Source organism: Lucilia sericata, unplaced genomic scaffold, assembly GCF_015586225.1.
Source record: "Lucilia sericata isolate MDLA Ls3-8-SP2 unplaced genomic scaffold, ASM1558622v1 Contig000085F_arrow, whole genome shotgun sequence".
Classification (NCBI taxonomy): domain Eukaryota; kingdom Metazoa; phylum Arthropoda; class Insecta; order Diptera; family Calliphoridae; genus Lucilia; species Lucilia sericata.
Genome location: NW_023994118.1, coordinates 508,279 through 529,806, shown reverse-complemented (window position 1 = coordinate 529,806; position 21,528 = coordinate 508,279). Strand labels below are relative to the sequence as shown.

General features: G+C 32.2%; 1 protein-coding gene across 1 annotated transcript; it reads left to right on the top strand.

Annotated features, from left to right (window-relative positions):
* Positions 1-288: 288 nt before the first annotated feature.
* Positions 289-12,948, top strand: LOC119599705 (cystathionine gamma-lyase). The gene is made up of 6 exons (XM_037949600.1): positions 289-545; positions 5,164-5,360; positions 5,420-5,510; positions 7,142-7,409; positions 12,322-12,649; positions 12,708-12,948. The coding sequence occupies exons 1-6, from the start codon at positions 396-398 to the stop codon at positions 12,856-12,858; spliced, it is 1,185 nt and encodes a 394-aa protein (XP_037805528.1). The 5' UTR covers positions 289-395; the 3' UTR covers positions 12,859-12,948.
* The last annotated feature ends 8,580 nt before the right edge of the window (positions 12,949-21,528 follow it).

Below are 21,528 nucleotides of genomic sequence, written 5' to 3'. Positions count from 1 at the left end.
TTTAAGAATTTTTTGTTCATCCCTGCATAATTTCACACACAACTTATGAGCTTGCTCTGTTTTGTTGTTATAAACAATATATTTGCTTCCAAAATCCCACTTTCTGATCTCTCGGATTCCGTTTTTATTTAAAATCGTAGAAAAATTAAAAACTAAACGTAGTTGAAAACTTAGCGGCTTACAGTCGATTTTAAGCCGCCGCCGACATATTTAGTGTCAGTCGCCGCCGCCGTTAATATTTGTCGGCGCAGGGCTCTGCCATGTATATGAAAACCCAGCTGATTTTGACGCATACTTTTGTTACATTTGTAGACTTGATTACACCTTATTATTTAGCCTCGCTTCAACAGTTGGTGTTTGGCAATCAACGATTCTAGAGACACGAAGTAATTAAAATGAGTGCTGAATTTAAAAAACAACCCAAAGGTTTTGCTACCAAGGCTATTCATGTGGGCCAAAAACCTGAACAATGGAAAAGCATGTGTGTAATTCCGCCTATTTGTATGAGCACAACATATAAACAAGATGGTCCAGCAGAACATAGAGTAAGAAATTTCTATATAATTAAGAATCTAATAGAAACACACATGTGTGTCAATTGTATATACATACATACATATCGCACACCTAGTACAAAAGTGACACAACTCAAAATTTTATTTTTGCGTTTTTATATTCTTTAGGCCTTAAGTTTAAGCCTTAAACTATACACAAGATACTAGTTTAACTCTACAAAAATAATAGTGTATTTTGTTGTTGTTAACTGTTCAAGAAAAAAACGTTATTTTTTTCTTTATCTTTCAGAATTTGTAAAAAATTTGTTTCCTTTTCTTAAAAAAAAATTTTTGAGTTGTGTCACTTTTGTACTGGGTGTGCGATATGTATGTATGTATACATGAACAACGTAGGCACTTTGCAAATCTTATCATTAAATTTCAAAGAAATCTAATGACAATATTTTTTACGTGTTGGTACTCTAAATGGTACTAATAATTAAAACTGATGCTACATATGTACAGTATAATATAAAAGTATATCTCTTGGGCAAGTTCATCTGTTGCAAGATTCATTAAATAGGGTTGTCTCGTTCTTACAACAACATGCACTTGTTTTTGTAAACAAATTTTATTTATTTACTCATTTTCGGATTCCCAGCCTAAATATTTCTATAAGTATTTATCTATTAAAATACGAATAATAATCATACTATTAGTTAGCCAAATTATAAACAAAACGGGCACTTTGGGAAAATTTTGTGATCTCGCAAAATTTGCGTATACCCATATCCTTTTGGTTGATGTTAAATTTTGTTTCTTTTCATACTATACCTAAATTCGAATACTTATGTCAGACACTGTATTTACATATACATACATACAGTGAACCAATTAAGTAATTTGCCTGTGTAAAATTTTATAAATTTTAAGAAAAAACTTTATCTGAACAATTATTTTTAGCAAAATAAAGCAATTTGTTTGTCGTACTTTTTAAAGAATATCTTATATTTTAATTTTCTACCATAAAAAGTAAAATCGTGATATTAATTAACAAGATTTTTGATAAAATGTGAACGTATTGTTAATTTTTAAGGTCAAAGTATTTTGCTTTTTTAGGTTTTTTGTTAATTTTTTAATATTGCTGCATTATTTTATAAAATTTAATATTTTTATTACTCCTATGTATTAGAATAAAATTTTTTAGATATTTTAGTAGTGGAACGACCAAGTTTGGACATTTCTTAACCGATTTATTATCCTATATACCTATAAGAGTTTTTCAATATTTGACTTAATATGAAATCTATCTTTACTTTGATTTAATTTCGAAAATAATAAGTAATTTTGAATTGGATACATGATATATTAGGAAATCAATGGATTTGGGCCTAGAAAAAAATGTTAGTGGGGTATAAATCTATAGATTATAACAAAAATAATCTGGGTTTTTGGTCATTTTGTATTGATAAACAAAAACTACATTACGGAAACCCCATCTATTTGGGGAGTACTGTGTGAATTTCATTTAGAATTGTATAATATTGATTCTTATTCAATAAAGCTATCACTAAGTACCATCCTAGCCACTCTAAGTATGGGGATATCACCGTATACCACTATAGAACTATTACATGCTAGAATCTTGATATTCTACATCATATTTTGAATGCATTATTTTATGAATAAAATACAGTAGGCGTAGTTGGATTTGGATAGTTATTCTTGATTTGGGTTCTAACTATATATAAGTGTATGTATTAGCTGAAAAATATTGCTTTTGTGGATCTTAGGTGATGAGAACCGCCTCTATTTGTAAATATCTAAATTAAGTATTTTTCTCGTACCACACGATAGTTCACTTTATATTGTGTCCAAGCAATCTAAGGTCTGTTTAGAGGTCTAAATTCAAACATAGTGTTCTTTTAAGTTCGTATATGGACTTTGGAGAAGAAAAATGAGGACTTCAATGGTTTTTGCTTTCGCTCTCCTTTGGCAGTGAAAGATTTTGAAAGACAACTCAGTGCGTTTTTTTAATAATTCTTTGTGTTATTTCATCAATTTCTATATTTTATATTTTTTAATGATTGATTAAACATCTCATAATTGAATTTCATTGATTTACACTTTTTCTAAAAATCTAAACTAATTTTTTATATTGGAATTGCCTCATTATTTCCCTTTAAACATTTTTGACGCAAATAGGTTAGGTTAGGTTGATAGGAGGATGTATACTACATCAAATCCGAAGAAAAACACCTAGGCCACTATCGGGCCTGTTGTGCGCTCCAATTCAAGAAAAAAAAAATGGTTCACTGAATGTATTATTTTTCCATGTTCAGAAACTCAGTTTCCTGGACGTAATTCCTAAGAATCTTCCAATCGGTGTTGGTTAAGAATGTTATTTCCGGAATAACACTTCCAAGATACTTGGATCTAACTTCGACGAATGCCTGACAATGGCAAAGAAAGTGCTCCAGAGTTTCACTGTCCTCTCCACATGCTCTACATTCGTCTGAATCCGCACGTCCAATTTTGTATGGATGTGCTCGTAATCCTGTGTGTCCACCCAACGAAATTAACTGGAATTTTCAGTATGCAAAATACTTTATTGACGTGCAAATTCTGATGAAAAATAATAAAATGCAACAACAAATGCACCAAAATTTTTATTTTAATATTTTTTTCTTGGTTTTCCCATTCTACATAATCTCTATTTTTAATTGGAAAACATAAATTTACTTTTTACCTTTTTTTTGAATTTTATTTATGAACAAAAAACAAAATTCTCTTAAAAAAAAGGTAGGCAAAAAACTTAGTTGATTCACTGTAGCTATAATTAATTTAAAACGCAGCAATGAAACAACCCAGCAGTTCGGTCGGACAGTCCAGAACTACGTATTAAACCTACCACTTAGGGTTATCCCTTGCCACCGACAGCCCAGGTGACCAGCTTGTTTAACATGTGATTGTCCTACGAGGAAGTCAATCGTCACCCCATAGATTACGAAGATACATAAAAAGCTTTTTAAGTGTCCTCTCTCTTTTCAAAGGGGAAATGCATTGACTCTTTGTCGAACTGCTGGGAAGGACAACAAATGTTGTAAATAGTATAAATAGTATAAATAGGATCAATTCTGATTGAATATTATTTTGTGTTATTTATTATAGCACACTTTGTAAATATTTTAGGCTTAGGTATTATTGCTAAGTAATATAAAAGTTTGGCCTTGAAGGCTTTGTATTACTGAATAAATAAATAAATGTATTTAGTTGTGTGCTGTTAAAATCATAATTTCTCTTTTTAAAAAATTTACATTTCTAAAATTTTTCATCAAACATAAATTTTGACAGTTTGATTTAAAACTGATGATAATCAGAGGTGCAGGCGAGGAAATCTTATTTAATGAAAATTAATCTGATGTACACTTTATTTATTACTTTGTTTGTTAAGAAATGTTTGTTTTTTGAAATTCTTTTGAAATTCTAAATTCTTATCGTAATAAAAGCCATTAAAAATTTCCGATTGTATGCTTTACGATAAAGGAACCCTCGAAAATTTACATTTATATACTTTAGCTGTTCCTTTCTAATAGAATTATGTTATTGAAATTCACTGATTAGTTTTAAATTCTTATCATTATACATATTTTAGAACTTAATAGGGCATTAAAAATTTTGACTAAATGCTTGACGACAAGGAAACCCTTGCAAAGAAGTATGTACAGTGTCTAATATAAATACATACATAAGTATTTATTTTAATTCATATACGATGTTTAGTTCACTTTTGTTTGTATTTGCCATACATGGGAGTAGTTAATTATATCGACTAATTAATTGACGATTTCATTAGCATTAAATTGAAAAAAATTATAATTATTTTTTTTTCATTAGCATTATTTTGTCTAATGGTAATGGTTTTTAATGAAACAATTTCATTAGTAATTATTTAAAAATAAATTTTCATTACCATTATTCAATGGATTTTAAAAATGTTCGAACATTAGTTCGAATTTCGAAATTAATTTCGAATATCCGAACATTATAATGTATTGTCATTAGGTGAAATCATTTATGCCAAATAATATGATTTAATAATAAAATTTTAATGCTTAATGAAAAATTCCCATGTATGGTATTTGCTGACTTTACTTACACACTATTCCTCAAAGTAAAACGACATATTTTATTAATTATTATTAAAATCACTTGTTAAAAAAATTGTTTTTATTATAAGGGCATATGTACATATTTCTATATAGTGTTGTTCAGTATGGTTAGAAATAAATTAGTTTAGTGCCTATTATGAATAATTTGTTAAATTATTATTGAGCGCTTATGATCAGTATGGATAAATCGAAATACATTCGCTATGCTACAATAATCCGATAGAACCCCAAAACTGGAAATATTTTTGGCCTAAGGCCTCTCGAATCTTTACTCTATGAGTAATCCACTGGTATAAGTCATACACCTTTTACCACGCAAATGTCATTGATAGCAAATAGTTTAAGTTGTGTAAGGTAAAACTGCCTCCTGAGTATTCATTAAGAGGTAGACTAAATATTGAAATTAACTAATCTAATTATTAATTGGTGTTTCATCTTCAATTGAAAACCCCGTTAATTTTTAGTACTTATTTATTTATTTTTTTTATTTTTTTTAGGGGTTTGAATATTCCCGAAGTGGAAATCCTACGCGTAATGTACTAGAACAATGTTTAGCCTCATTAGACAATGCTAAATTCGGACTAACTTTTTCTTCTGGATTGGGAGCTTCTACTGCTGTTCTTTCAATGCTTTCTTCTGGAGATCATATAGTTGTTGGAGATGATGTATATGGAGGTACAAACCGCTTGATCAGGTGATTATAAATTATATTTTTGGATTGCTTCAAATTATAAACATTTTATAAATTTTTAGACAAGTTGCCTCTAGATTCGGTATTGAAGCAACGTTTGCCGATTCAACTAATTTGGAGGAATTTAAAAATGCAATTAGACCTAATACCAAAGTAAGTTAAAATATTTCATATACCCAATAAAACGAAAGAAGATATGATATACTCAAATTTTAATACGAGAAAGCATTAAATTACAAAACATGTACAAAAATACGTACATTAGGATGTCCCGTGGACAATTTTTTTGGAGGAATACCTCTCAAACGATGGGAATTAATGCACTAAATACGAGAAAAATAAAAAAAGAATTTTTTTGAAAAGGCCCTCAGTTCCCTACTAGCGATTGAAAATCTTGATCTCAGTACAATATGCTCAAAAAATATTTTCTGCAATCTTTTCAAAATGGGTCTCAAAAATTCCATAATTTTGAGCTTATCGCGGAAAAAATAATTAAAATTTTTGTTACACTATTCCTGGTCCGCAAAACGACTTTTAGTATATTTGAGGGGTATATAAATTTCAAAACAATCTAAAAAATTCTAAAATGGACCAAACCAAATGCCATTTCAAAATAATCGAAAATACTTTATTTTTCACAAATTATACTGAGATCATAATTTTCAATCGCTTATTTTTTATTTATCTGGTGTTCAGTACGTTAATACGCATCGATTGAGAGGTATTCTTAAAAAGGCTGCTTCTCGGGACAAACTAATGTACATACATACTATGTATGTATGTACGTATCGCAAAACAAAAATCGAGTTTTAGATTGATTATGATTCAGTAGGTAATATTAACAGTGTTCCTTTACTTGTCATGTATGCAGGTTTTTACCACAAATTGTAAAAGATAACTAAATTGAGTAATTTGAACTATTTTCTCTTGCCAGAACCTGCAGTTTTCAGCCAGAAAATTTTTTCTTGGCAAATAGAAAAAAAAGTTGTCAAATAAATAATTTGTTAGTGTATGATTATGTGTGAGTTTGGTTTTTCAATTTTATTTTAATTTCAATAGAAATTTGTTTGAATAAGCTTCAAGTACATGGTAATTGAAATCGTTTTTCAGTTTTTTCTGTGCAAGTGCTAAGAGAAAATTTAATTATTTTTCTTTAGTCAGCACACCTATTAATTGTTCTATTTCGAAGTTTATATAAATTAATTTTCTGTACCAATTTAAGTATGTATGTATATATGTAGGTATAAATTTCATAAGAAGCAATAGATTATGTACATATGTATATATAATAATGCTCCCAAGTTTAAAATGTATACACTCGTGTGTTGGTTTGTGAATTTGAAAAGCAAAATTAACAGATAAAAAATTTCATAGATAATCGTAAACAAAAACACGACAATTAATATTTATTGAACTTTTTTTCATGCAATAAAAGCATGTATATCAAACTAAAAACAAATCCCAAATCTATTTTTTTTTTAGCACATTGCGAATAATACATATTTAATTATGGACTAACACCAATCTTTATTCAAATTTACCTGAAATGGTATTTTTTGAAAATTCGCAAAATTTACAACTTTTCCCACTGATTCTACCTGATTGTAGTTGTATTATGTTTTGTTATAGATTTATTGTTTTTTTTTTTTTTTTCTCAACCTGTATCTGCAAAACCTGTGTGCAAAACTAAATTAGTGCATAATTTCATTCGTTTTATAGAATTATATTTTTATGTAAATATTTATTGAATGAATATAAGTTAATATTTAATCTTCTTATATTAGTTAGTTTGGGTTGAAACACCGACAAATCCATTGACCAAAGTTTCCGATATAGAAGCTCTGAGCAAAATAATACATGAATCCGGAGATATAATATTTGCCGTTGATAACACATTTTTAACATCATATTTTCAACGACCACTGGAATTGGGTGCAGATATGGTATGCTATTCTTTAACAAAATATATGAATGGTCACACAGATGTCGTTATGGGTGCTGTTACTATGAATTCTGAGGAATTATATCAACGTCTGAAGTTCCTTCAAAATGGTAATATTTCAGAAATTATTTTTATGCCAACTATCAAAAAAAAAAGTCGTACGATTTGACCCTATCCCTCTGAATGCCACATTTTATAATTTCATTTATTAATTTATTGTTTAAAGACAACATTTTGAAAGATTGAAAAGGTTGAGGTTTTCCGGTGATGGAGAAGGGCCAATTACGAACATTTAGATCTACCTGTGAGTTCAAACTTTATAGGGAAAAATATATGTAGCACATTAATACAAAAAGTTTAAAATTTGAGACTTCTCCAGAAAACACTGTATTTCGACTCTGAAGTTGCTAATAACTTCTAAAGGGATCGTAATGTTTTTAGAAATATATGAAACTAAAATTGGTTGAAAATGTAAAGTTTATTTTAAATTCCCTAGACCATTAACGTAACATAAATCTGAAATGTGACAAAGAAATTAACCTTTTAAGCTGCCTACACGCTATGAGAGAAGTCGTTAGATTTTTATTTCATACTGCCAAAACAAAATAAAATTAAAATTGGTATGATTATCAAAAAAAAAAATCAAATAGAAAATATATTTTGTTTTTACACTATCTGATTTGAAATAAAATGAAACTTCAATTTGAAAAAAATTCAAAGAAAAAAACGAAAATTATCATTTTGTTTCTGTTTTTATTTGAAATTTGAAATTTGTTTCTTGTTTTATGTTTTTCTTTGTTTAAATAAAAATATAACTGAAATAAAACGAAAAAATCCAATCGTTTTGAAATTTTTCAAAAAATTTATAAAAATGATACGATTTTCAATTTTCCATCCGTATTTTCAGTAAGTTTTATTACATTTTGTAGGTTAGGTTAGGTTAAGAAGGGTTATACACCGCAAAAACGGTGTATATCCACTCGGAGACCATAAGGTCTGTTTTGTATCTTCAAGAAGTGAAGATACAAAACAGAGAAGCAAAAACACCACCACAACACAAGAATGAAAGAAAATAGAAAAGAAAATAGGTAAAAAGTGAAGATTCAAAAACAGAGAAGCCAAATCTAAATCTACCACAACACAAGAGTGAAAGAAAATGGTAGAGAGGTCATATTAATAGATTGTTAAATCCAGATAAATCCATGTACCCTTATAAAGCCCAGTCAAAGAAGTGACTAATTCCCTTAACAAAACCTAGTAGACTGCGAGGGTTAAGTCCCGCAATTTCCCCCAATTCGCCATGGAACCTATTCCCTAGCCATTTCAACCTGAGGTTCTGTATCCTAGGACACTGGCAAATAATATGCTCGATCGTCTCTACTTCCTCATCTTCGTATAACCTGCAATAGTCCGGTACACTACTGTCCCACTGACTGACAAAGGTTCTAACTGAGCAGTGTCCAATTAGAATCCCTATCAGAACCCTTAGACTGCGTCTGTCCAGTCCTATAAGTATTTTAGTAGCACCCATATCAAGTTTTGGCCACAGGGCCTTTGATATTTTGCTATCCAATCTACTATTCCAGGACTGGTTAATGATATCACGTATTCTTTCGAATATTAACCTATTATAGTGACAAATGGGTGGTTTTACCATCCTTTCCCTGTCATCTACATCAAGGTTCGAACCTAATCTAGCTAGTTCGTCCGCAACCTCATTACCATGCACATTACAGTGCCCTGGCATCCAACACAATCTAATGACAAACAGTCTCATAATGTCCCTAAGGGCATTTCTACAATCTACAACTTGGTGCGAGTGTACCGTGTAACAATCCAATGCTCTAAGAGCAGCTTGACTATCAACATAAATTGTCACAACCGACCCCGGATCGATATGATTCCGAATCAGTTCCGTCGCTTTCCAGATCTCTAGGATCTCTGCTTGGAAGACACTACATTCGTCGGGGAGTCTGAATGACCGTTTTATGTTGATATCAGCGATATAGACACCGGCACCCGTGCCGGTATCCATCTTGGACCCGTCAGTGAAAACTGCACACCCACCAAACAGTCTATCGGATACAAGCCAATCATCCCTAGTTGGAAATTCTATCAAAGGTGTTTCCCCGAAGTCTAGAGTCGCGATATCATAATCCGTAATTCCGTGAAGGGAATTACCCTGATCAAGCAGACCTACTTCGTACAAAATTTTTGTATGATTGTCGCGCGAAGGTTTCACTAACGAAGACTCGTAGAGTCTTAGTAGATTCCTAGCCGCCACACCCGCTACAAAATGTTCTACAGGTGACAGGTTCAGAATGATGTCCAAAGCCGCTTGCGGAGTACTTCTAATGGCACCAGTAATGCTAATGGAGGCACACCTTTGAGCTTTATTGAGCAACTTCCTGTAACTGTCCTTTCTCAATGTCTCCCACCAGACAATGCAACCATAAGTTAGAATAGGCCGGACAACCGATGTGTAAATCCAATTTACCATATTTGGTTGCAGACCCCAATTCTTCCCTATGGAATTCTTGCATGTGTAGTAGGCATTGAGACCCTTTTTCATTCTTTCCTGAGTATTTTCCTTCCATGACAGCTTGTTATCAAGGAAGATCCCTAAATACTTAGCTCCTCTAGATAAACCTAATTCGACGCCATCTAACTTTGGCAATCTGAAATTGTCTACCTTATACCTTCTGGTAAATAGTACCAGTTCCGTTTTACAAGGATTAACTCCCAGTCCCTTATCTTTCGCCCATAACGAGAGTTCACCTAATGCAGTCTCCATGATGTGGATCGTGGATAGAAATTTTCCTTTGACCAGTATCACCACGTCGTCCGCATAGGCAACTATCTTCCTACCCTTAGATTCAAATAGCCTTAGGATACCGTTAACCGCTAGTAGCCACAGAAGAGGAGATAAAACACCTCCCTGTGGTGTCCCCCTTCTCATAATGCAATGATCCCCTAGGGTCGAGTTAATAATTCTACTGCTAAGTATACAGATTATCCAACTCACCAGGAAGTCCTGAACTCCGAGCCCTATAAGCGAATCTCTAATAGCCTCAATCCTTTTATTATTGAAGGCTCCCTCAATGTCCAAAAACGCAGCCAGAGTATAATACCTATTCTTCAAGCCGTGCTCAACACAACTTACCACCTCATGCAGTGCACTCTCAACAGATTTACCCTTAAGGTAGGCATGTTGAGCGCCACTAATGAGGCGAGTATCAATATTGTTCCTTAGATGTAGATCTATCAGTCTCTCAAGTGTCTTCAAAAGAAAAGAATACAGGCTGATAGGTCTAAAATCCTTTGGCTTTGAGTGGCTTGCCTTACCGGCCTTGGGTATGAAAATAACCCTAACCTCCCTCCACCTCTTTGGTAAATACCTACTACCAAGGCATCTCTTAAAAATCTTCAGCAGAAGAGATATAGCGTCCTGAGGCAAGTTCTTTAGTAGAGCTGGAAATATACCATCCGGCCCTGGTGACTTGAAGGGGTCGAATGAATTAACTGCCCATACTAGCTTTTCCCTGGTGACTATCTCCTCTATGCAACTGTAGGTGTTACTTGGCGCCACAGACTCGAAGTCCCGTTGGTCGTCAACCACATCTTCAGTTGCAAGACAACCCGGAAAATGTGTTTCCATTAGCAGAGCTAGGGTCTCAGAGCTAGACTCGTATTCGTATATTCTCTCGAATTTAGCGACGCTTTGTCGGTGCCTTCTGAGCAGGAGCCTCTCCCATGACGAGAACTTTGAAGAATCAGCCTTTGCCTTCTTAGACAGAAAGGCGAGAGACCTCAAAGTCCCGTTCCTAGCCTTCTCCTCCTTCGTTCGGCCTGTATAATTAATATCTCGTGGAGGGGCACTTGGCTTCTCCTCCACGGCTACTTGCCGAACGACCTGTGGACGGTCTTCTCCCAAATGTCCCCTTTGGATCCTCTTGGCCTCTTTAGCAGGGGATGTTATCTTAACAGTCTGACTGTCAGCAAGCTCTTCGTCAGACAGAGATAAATTCCCCAGCTTCTGTGTGGCACTAGTTTCACCAAAGGAGTCACTTGACACCTCCAGAAGACCCTCCGTCAGTACCTGTCCTTCATGCTCAACAATTCTGGCATGGAGGTCAGTAAGGGTAACGTCACCGTCCTCCCATGTACTGTCCAACTCCCCATTATCCTCGTTGACCGTGACGTCCGGATTGTCTTTCCCTAACAGGTCGACCACTCCTTCCGTCGTGTCACTCCTTTTTTGTTTTTATGCTTGGTTCCTCTATTTTGAATCCCACGAGTATGCACGTACAGACGGACGATCCACGCAGTGACGGCGTACGTGGACTAGGCAACTACGTTACAACAGCGCTTTACCATGACGCTGAGGGGAGCTGTTAGCAACTAGCCTCTTTATGCACTGGCTAGCCATCCAGGCCCTCGGCACTGCTACCACTCACCTTGACCTTAAAAGTGCCTATATAACGCTATGTCTAACGGTAAAGCCCTTACTGCTCAAAGAGCCAAATCGAATAACATAGCGTATCATCTATGTCATGATAGAAGGAAGTAGGATTGACAGACACATACCACACTTACTATCTTGACAAGATGAGTAACCTTTAGTTATACACTTCTTTGAAACCATAACTTCCTGTGGCTGGATACCGAAGCATTAGTCACAGTAAGCTATAGTCACGATGTGTACTTAAGCCCTCGCATCACGACAAGATAGTTACCCTTGGCGAAGTAATATTATAGTGTAGTTATATTTTGTAACTACAATATAATATTTTTAATTGCATTAGCCAGACGTGAAAATAGTAATATTTCACAATTTTTTAAAACAAATTAACAAATTTTATTATTTTACAATAACAAAATGCCTGTTGTTTTTGAATAGTTGTATTTGTTGTAGGGACGAGCAAACCTTACTAAAATTTTTTATTAATATAATTATTATAAATTTTATAAAATCTAATTAATTATCTATTATTTAACCTAAATAAACAAATTTATTTTTAGCTGAAGGAATTGTTCCATCACCATTCGATTGTTATCAAGTGAATCGTTCCCTTAAGACTCTTGCAATTCGTATGGAACAACATCAATCAAATGCTATTGCAGTTGCCAAATTTTTGGAAAGTCACAATTTCGTGGAGAAGGTTTTACATCCAGGTCTTCCTTCACATCCTCATCATCAAATGGCATTAAAGCAAACATATGGATATAGTGGAGTGTTTTCCTTTTATCTTAAAGGAAACTTAGAAAACTCTAAAGCATTCCTAAAAGCTCTCAAAATTTTCACATTGGCCGAAAGTCTTGGAGGATATGAGAGTTTAGCTGAGTTGCCGTAAGTTTAAAAAATATGAGAAAATTGTTAAATATATTTGACAACGTTATTTTTCTAGGTCTATTATGACGCATGCGTCTGTACCTGCGGAAGATAGAAAAAAGTTGGGTATAACCGATTCTTTAATTCGCTTGTCAGTTGGACTGGAAGATGCTGATGATTTAATTGCAGATATTAAAAATGCTTTAACAGTAGCAGAAAACATTTAATAAAATTATGAAACACGTTAAGAGACAATAAAAACTATTTTTACAGCGATATATCTATCGTTAATAAAAATGCAATATAAATTAAGAAAACATTTCATTTTAAACTGCAAATCATTTTATTATACCCTTCACCTTAGTGAGAAGGGTATGTATAAGTTTGTCATTTCGTTTGTAATTTCCACAATATAATTTCCGACCCTATAAAGTATATGTATTCTGGATCCTTATAGATAGCGGAGTCGATTAAGCCATGTCCGTCAGTCTGTGTGTCTGTTGAAATCAGTTTTCTGAAGACCCCAGATATCTTCGGGACCGAAATCTTCAATAAATCTGTCAAACATGCTTTCGAGAAGTTTCCTATTTAAAATCAGCTAAATCCGTCCATAAATAACGGAGATATATGCAAAAATCCGAGACAACCTCTGAAAATTTCATAAAAAACACAATAACACACACTGCTTATTGGAAAAAGATGTATGTATGTTTGGAATGCAAACTTTGGATGTATGTATGTTGGTTTCATTGCGTTATGTATTTTTTTGTTTTTTTTTTGTGAATTTTGTTTTTTCCCAGGAAAATAAGGATTTTGCTGTGGAATTTTAGATAGCTAAATGAAAATTGGCACATAGCTTCTCTTTAGCATAATTAGTTAGGTATTAAAAGTCACCGAAAATACGCTAAGCGAGATATTGGAGGTCAAAGGTTACAAAAATCAGTTTTTAGCGAATATCTCCTTTATTATGCGTCGTACGCGTTTTGATGTTATTATAATTTCTATTGAGAATTGAATTTCCTACATTTTGGTTGCGAAATATTTTCGCATAATATTAGTTGTTTTCGAGCTATAGTGCATTATTTTTTCATTGCAATGACATTTTCAAATCTTAATATTTCTAACTCCAATAAAGATAATGTCGAATTTTTTCTTTCTAATATTAGCCAAAAGTACGTAATTAATTTCTGTTATATCCCTTATCAAAGCATCACTCTCTGGCCAATAGTGCAATAGTATAATTTCTATAGAGAATTGAATTTCCTACATTTTGGTTGCGAAATATTTTCGCATAATATTAGTTGTTTTCGAGCTATAGTGCATTATTTTTTCATTGCAATGACATTTTCAAATCTTAATATTTCTAACTCCAATAAAGATAATGTCGAATTTTTTCTTTCTAATATTAGCCAAAAGTACGTAATTAATTTCTGTTATATCCCTTATCAAAGCATCACTCTCTGGCCAATAGTGCAATGTCCGCCTATCCGAAATTGTGAATATAATTTGAAAAAATTAGTGAACATAATCTACAAAGTCAGGAATATATTTCCACCAAATTTCATTGAAATCAAACTACGACTTCAACTAGTTCTAATATAGACAACCGACTTTAATTTGTTTCCAATATTAATGAAAACCACAGTGTTTCTTCTGAAAATTCAAAAATTGTTACAAAATATTTAAAGATGAAGTCTGATATTAACAAAATTTGGTGCAAATATTACTCTAAATATGTGTATGGTGGCCACAATTTTTTTCCTAATTCTTATCATAAATAAGACATGTGATACTCACACTATTCTGCATTTCAATTCGAATCGAAATTTTTTCCGTTTGGCAACTTTGGTATTCTGCATTTTGATTCGAAGCTCCGAATCGTAAAGCATTGGAATAAAATGGAAACGTTTCTTCTTTTTCTTACGATTCCGTTTTTTGTTAGAATATTAATTTTTGATCGTAGCGTAACTGAATGCGGAAATGTAATCGAAATGTAGAATAGGGGTGACTATCTGAAATTATGAGATTTTGCGCTATGGGTCATAGAGCGAATTTTAAATAAAACGTGTAACAATGTTATTAGTACAATCTATATTAAGATTTGAAAATATTTGTACAATGGAAAAATAATGCACTATAGCTCGAAAACAACTAATGATACGCAAACATATTTTTTAGCCTAAATGTAGGAAATTCAATTCTCTATAGAAATTGTAATTATAATTTCATTTAGCTATCTGAAATTCCCCAGATTACTCATTTTTTTCCTGGGGTATAAAGAACTTAAAGTTATAGTTTTTTTTTTCATTTATTTAATTAATATTCAATTTTTTCAAAAACAAATTGGTCATTGGACCAAAAATACCAGACCAGCTGGTAAAAGATGTTCCCATAGAACAAATGTTGTTTTACGCAGACTACATACTGCTCTCATGGGAGAATGTGAATTTTGTTTTTTCCCAGGAAAATAAGGATTTTGCTGTGGAATTTTAGATAGCTAAATGAAAATTGGCACATAGCTTCTCTTTAGCATAATTAGTTAGGTATTAAAAGTCACCGAAAATACGCTAAGCGAGATATTGGAGGTCAAAGGTTACAAAAATCAGTTTTTAGCGAATATCTCCTTTATTATGCGTCGTACGCGTTTTGATGTTATTATAATTTCTATAGAGAATTGAATTTCCTACATTTTGGTTGCGAAATATTTTCGCATAATATTAGTTGTTTTCGAGCTATAGTGCATTATTTTTTCATTGCAATGACATTTTCAAATCTTAATATTTCTAACTCCAATAAAGATAATGTCGAATTTTTTCTTTCTAATATTAGCCAAAAGTACGTAATTAATTTCTGTTATATCCCTTATCAAAGCATCACTCTCTGGCCAATAGTGCAATGTCCGCCTATCCGAAATTGTGAATATAATTTGAAAAAATTAGTGAACATAATCTACAAAGTCAGGAATATATTTCCACCAAATTTCATTGAAATCAAACTACGACTTCAACTAGTTCTAATATAGACAACCGACTTTAATTTGTTTCCAATATTAATGAAAACCACAGTGTTTCTTCTGAAAATTCAAAAATTGTTACAAAATATTTAAAGATGAAGTCTGATATTAACAAAATTTGGTGCAAATATTACTCTAAATATGTGTATGGTGGCCACAATTTTTTTCCTAATTCTTATCATAAATATGACATGTGATACTCACACTATTCTGCATTTCAATTCGAATCGAAATTTTTTCCGTTTGGCAACTTTGGTATTCTGCATTTTGATTCGAAGCTCCGAATCGTAAAGCATTGGAATAAAATGGAAACGTTTCTTCTTTTTCTTACGATTCCGTTTTTTGTTAGAATATTAATTTTTGATCGTAGCGTAACTGAATGCGGAAATGTAATCGAAATGTAGAATAGGGGTGACTATCTGAAATTATGAGATTTTGCGCTATGGGTCATAGAGCGAATTTTAAATAAAACGTGTAACAATGTTATTAGTACAATCTATATTAAGATTTGAAAATATTTGTACAATGGAAAAATAATGCACTATAGCTCGAAAACAACTAATGATACGCAAACATATTTTTTAGCCTAAATGTAGGAAATTTAATTCTCTATAGAAATTGTAATTATAATTTCATTTAGCTATCTGAAATTCCCCAGATTACTCATTTTTTTCCTGGGGTATAAAGAACTTAAAGTTATAGTTTTTTTTCATTTATTTAATTAATATTCAATTTTTTCAAAAACAAATTGGTCATTGGACCAAAAATACCAGACCAGCTGGTAAAAGATGTTCCCATAGAACAAATGTTGTTTTACGCAGACTACATACTGCTCTCATGGGAGAATGGTTTTAAATCAGACCATAAACTGGGCCTCTTATGTGACGGTCACGTTTATTAATTATACCCTTCACCTTCGTGAAGGGTATAAGTTTGTCGTTCCGTTTGTAATTTCCAAAATATAATTTTACGACCCCATAAAGTACATATTCTGAATCCTTATATATAGCGGAGTCGATTAAGCCATGTCCGTCTGTCTGTCTGTCTGTCTGTTGAAATCAGTTTTCTGAAGACCCCAGATATCTTCGTGATCCAAATCTCCAATAATTCTATCAGACATGCTTTCGACAAGTTTCCTATGTAAAATCAGCCAAATCCGTTCATAAACAACGGAGATATAAGCAAAAATCCGAGACAACCTCTGAAAATTTCATAAAAAATAAACAACAACAACACTGCTTATTCGATTATATAAAGTATTTTTCCCATTCCATCTGTACGCAAAAATTCAATTAAATGATCGAAATCTCCAATTTTCGAAAAGTTTACCCTTTGAAAATCATGTGTGAAGAATCCTCCAGAACTCCACAATTATCGCAAACAGCAGAGTTAGAAACTCCCATTTTATTCAAAATTAGTCCACAATAAGTGTGACCAGACAAAATCCTGTTGGCCGTTCTCAAGTCGGCGGCCTTTCTGTTCGTTGGGTCAATGTCATTGTCCACGGTCCAATAGTCTTTTAATGTCCCAGAAAAAAGTTTTCTAAATTCAACGTCCTTGGAGTGTTTAATACGATCATATTCATTCTCCATTCGCTCTTAAGCATAGATTCAATAACTGATAGAGCATCTTTCAGGAACCAAGGGATTTGTATCAAGGAGCCGATTCTCCTTGCATTATCTGCCCTTTCATTCCCATTAATTCCCTTATGACTGGGAATGTAAATTATCGATAAATTTTCTAAAGCGGTCTTGTTCATTTTGCCTAGAATTCTTCCGATCATGTAATTATCCGAGTTTTGATTCTTAAGAGCAAACATGCTGGCCCTGAATCAGTAAAAATGGCCAATTTCCAGAAACCATTTTGAATAGCGAAATCAGTCGCTAATGCTATAGCAATCAGTTCGGCCGAAGTTGATGAGAGAATTTTATGTCTAGAACCAGAGCTTGTCGAATTAAATCCCATATGAAACAAGTAAGAGTGCTATATTCGGCTGTGCCGAATCTTATATACCCTTCACCATAGTGTATTTAAAAAATATAAATTTTATAAAATTTAAATTTATGTACCTATTTAATTTTCTCGATTATATCATTATTATAGCAATAGCAAAACAAAATGAACAACAACAACGCTAAACGAAATAAACACTCAAAAAACAAAATACACAAGGCAGTAAAACCAACAAACGAAACTGTACACCAACAAACAAAAACAATATACACAAGGCAATGAAACACACAGCCATCCAAACATACAAAACTGAATACACCAAGAAACAAAAACAATATACACATGCCAATGAAACACACAGCCATCCAAACATGTGAAACGAAATACTCAATGAATAAGCAGTGTTGTTGTTGTTGCTTAATAATCAAAGCATGAAAAAATTGTCTTTTTTAATGAAATTTTCAGAGGTTGTCTCGGATTTTTGCTTATATCTCCGTCATTTATGGACCGATTTTGCTGATTTTAAATAGCGATCTTCTCGAAAGCATGTCTAACAGAATTATTGAAGATTCGGATCTCGCCGATATCTGGGGTCCTCTAAAAACTGATTTCAACAGACAGACAGACGGACATGGCTTAATCGACTCCGCTATCTATAAGGATCCAGAATATATATACTTTATAGGGTCGGAAAATTATATTATAGAAATTACAAACGGAATGACAAACTTATATATACCCTTCTCACGAAGGTGAAGGGTATAAAAAGGCAAAGCCAGTAAAATTAGTAGCTGCAGATCCATCGGTAAATATGATTTCATAATTGTCCTGTTGATAAGTGTAGAGTTTCTCCAAAAAGAGGCTGTTTATAATTTCAGGATTTGCCTGCCTTTTCCTTCCACAGGTTCCCTTAAAAAAATTGAAATCGAAATCAATATGAACACAATAGATCAAATTGTTATTCAAAACTCCAACATCATCAAAGATGAATTTGTATTAATGATAGACTGAGGCAATGCCCGTATTAACACTCTCCAGTTCATCCAGATAATCCAAAATCGGTAGTTTGTACACGATGGCTTTGAGTATTTCCCTAGCCGTAGCCAGAATAAATCGGTACTTGGCAAGTAATTCAACAGCAAGATAATAGAGTATGTGTATAGGTGTGGATTTCAAAAGACCAAGAGCTTGTCTTAAGAACATATTAATTTTCGTTGCTATAAAATTCAAGGATGTTTTCCCAAGGTTGGAAAAGGATGAAACTGCATACTCTATATGAGGTCTGATAAACGAGCGGTATACATATTTGAAGTGCCCTCTGGGGTTCAATTCCCTTATTACGATGATTAAGTAAACGATAAAAGTTACAAGTTCTGTCGATGTTGCACAGTGGTATAGGAAAAAAAAAAGAGGGAAATAATTCGGTAACTTCTAAACGGTTAATCCGATTTTAATGAAATTTGGTGTGCACAAAGAGGAGGTGTTGTCGAGTTTAGGTTTTGAATTTGGACCTTATAGGCCAACCAGGGGCCCGGCGGGGGGTCCTCAAATTAGGACACCTCGGCTATGTTAAATTTTTAAAACGATCCTATTTCTTCATTTGAGTTCCGATTTAAAAAAAATTTCGTATATAGAATCTCCTCATCGAGCACTATAAAAAATGTCGTCGTAGCAGTAAATTATCTCTTATAGTTTAGGAGATATTCGCATTTGAATATTAAAATTTTAAAATTTTTACCGTCCTTACTTTAGTTTTTTTGATAATAGCAGGTCCAAATATTTCCGATTTTCGCCATTTTTTTTTATTTGCTTAACAACAAGTTTATATACCAAGCAGTGAAAGAATTATGTAAAAATCATGACTGAGTCCAAAGTTATAGGCATTTAAATTTAAAAAATTAAAAAAAGGCGATTTTTTGACATTTTTTTGGGAAAAAAGTATCTTTTTCTTTTTAAGTTATCTAAAAAGTTTCTAAGAAGATGTATATAGAATTTATACTTTTTGGAAAGCTGACTTTACATAAAATACGATAAATGAAACAAAACCTAAAAATTTTTGATACCGAGGGGACCAGGTCCATCCAAAAAAACCCTATTTTTTATGGAAAATTAAATTTTGAGCAAAAATTCTCAAATCGCATAGTCGATATCAAATTATAGTGACCTGTTTTATATGACCCAATAAGTTCTTAATCATTTTGTAACGGGTTTCGATAACCCCGCCCCTGGTATGGATATAATAGGCAAAAAACCAAAAAATCCCATTTTTGGAATTTTTTAAAACTTTTTTGGGAATTCCGGGATTTCTAATAAGAAAATTCGAAATTTTTATTTAATTTTGGATTTTGAGTAAAAAAATCTACCTAACTGTAAAATTTCATCAAAAAATATTCATAAATAAAATTTTTATTGCAATTTGAAAAATTTGTATCTTCGCAAAAACTGAATAAAAAACATTTTTTAATTTTTTTAAAAAAAGTATTCCGCGAATTTTTTAATTTTCAAAAATTATATACAGTTTTGAAAAATAGACAAAATTACCTTTCCATTGATATATAACATGCCTACCTAATGTTTTTTAAGTGACAAATTAATTAGGGAAAACTCAACATCTTTTAGAAAATTTGCCTAGCACTATTATTTTCATCCATAAGGTTAACTCTTAAATTTGTTACATATATGGATGAAAATAATAGTGCTAGGTAAATTTTCTAAAAGATGTTGAGTTTTCCCTAATTAATTTGTCACTTAAAAAACATTAGGTAGGCATGTTATATATCAATGGAAAGGTAATTTTGTCTATTTTTCAAAACTGTATATAATTTTTGAAAATTAAAAAATTCGCGGAATACTTTTTTTAAAAAAAATTAAAAAATGTTTTTTATTCAGTTTTTGCGAAGATACAAATTTTTCAAATTGCAATAAAAATTTTATTTATGAATATTTTTTGATGAAATTTTACAGTTAGGTAGATTTTTTTACTCAAAATCCAAAATTAAATAAAAATTTCGAATTTTCTTATTAGAAATCCCGGAATTCCCAAAAAAGTTTTAAAAAATCCCAAAAATGGGATTTTTTGGTTTTTTGCCTATTATATCCATACCAGGGGCGGGGTTATCGAAACCCGTTACAAAATGATTAAGAACTTATTGGGTCATATAAAACAGGTCACTATAATTTGATATCGACTATGCGATTTGAGAATTTTTGCTCAAAATTTAATTTTCCATAAAAAATAGGGTTTTTTTGGATGGACCTGGTCCCCTCGGTATCAAAAATTTTTAGGTTTTGTTTCATTTATCGTATTTTATGTAAAGTCAGCTTTCCAAAAAGTATAAATTCTATATACATCTTCTTAGAAACTTTTTAGATAACTTAAAAAGAAAAAGATACTTTTTTCCCAAAAAAATGTCAAAAAATCGCCTTTTTTTAATTTTTTAAATTTAAATGCCTATAACTTTGGACTCAGTCATGATTTTTACATAATTCTTTCACTGCTTGGTATATAAACTTGTTGTTAAGCAAATAAAAAAAAATGGCGAAAATCGGAAATATTTGGACCTGCTATTATCAAAAAAACTAAAGTAAGGACGGTAAAAATTTTAAAATTTTAATATTCAAATGCGAATATCTCCTAAACTATAAGAGATAATTTACTGCTACGACGACATTTTTTATAGTGCTCGATGAGGAGATTCTATATACGAAATTTTTTTTAAATCGGAACTCAAATGAAGAAATAGGATCGTTTTAAAAATTTAACATAGCCGAGGTGTCCTAATTTGAGGACCCCCCGCCGGGCCCCTGGTTGGCCTATAAGGTCCAAATTCAAAACCTAAACTCGACAACACCTCCTCTTTGTGCACACCAAATTTCATTAAAATCGGATTAACCGTTTAGAAGTTACCGAATTATTTCCCTCTTTTTTTTT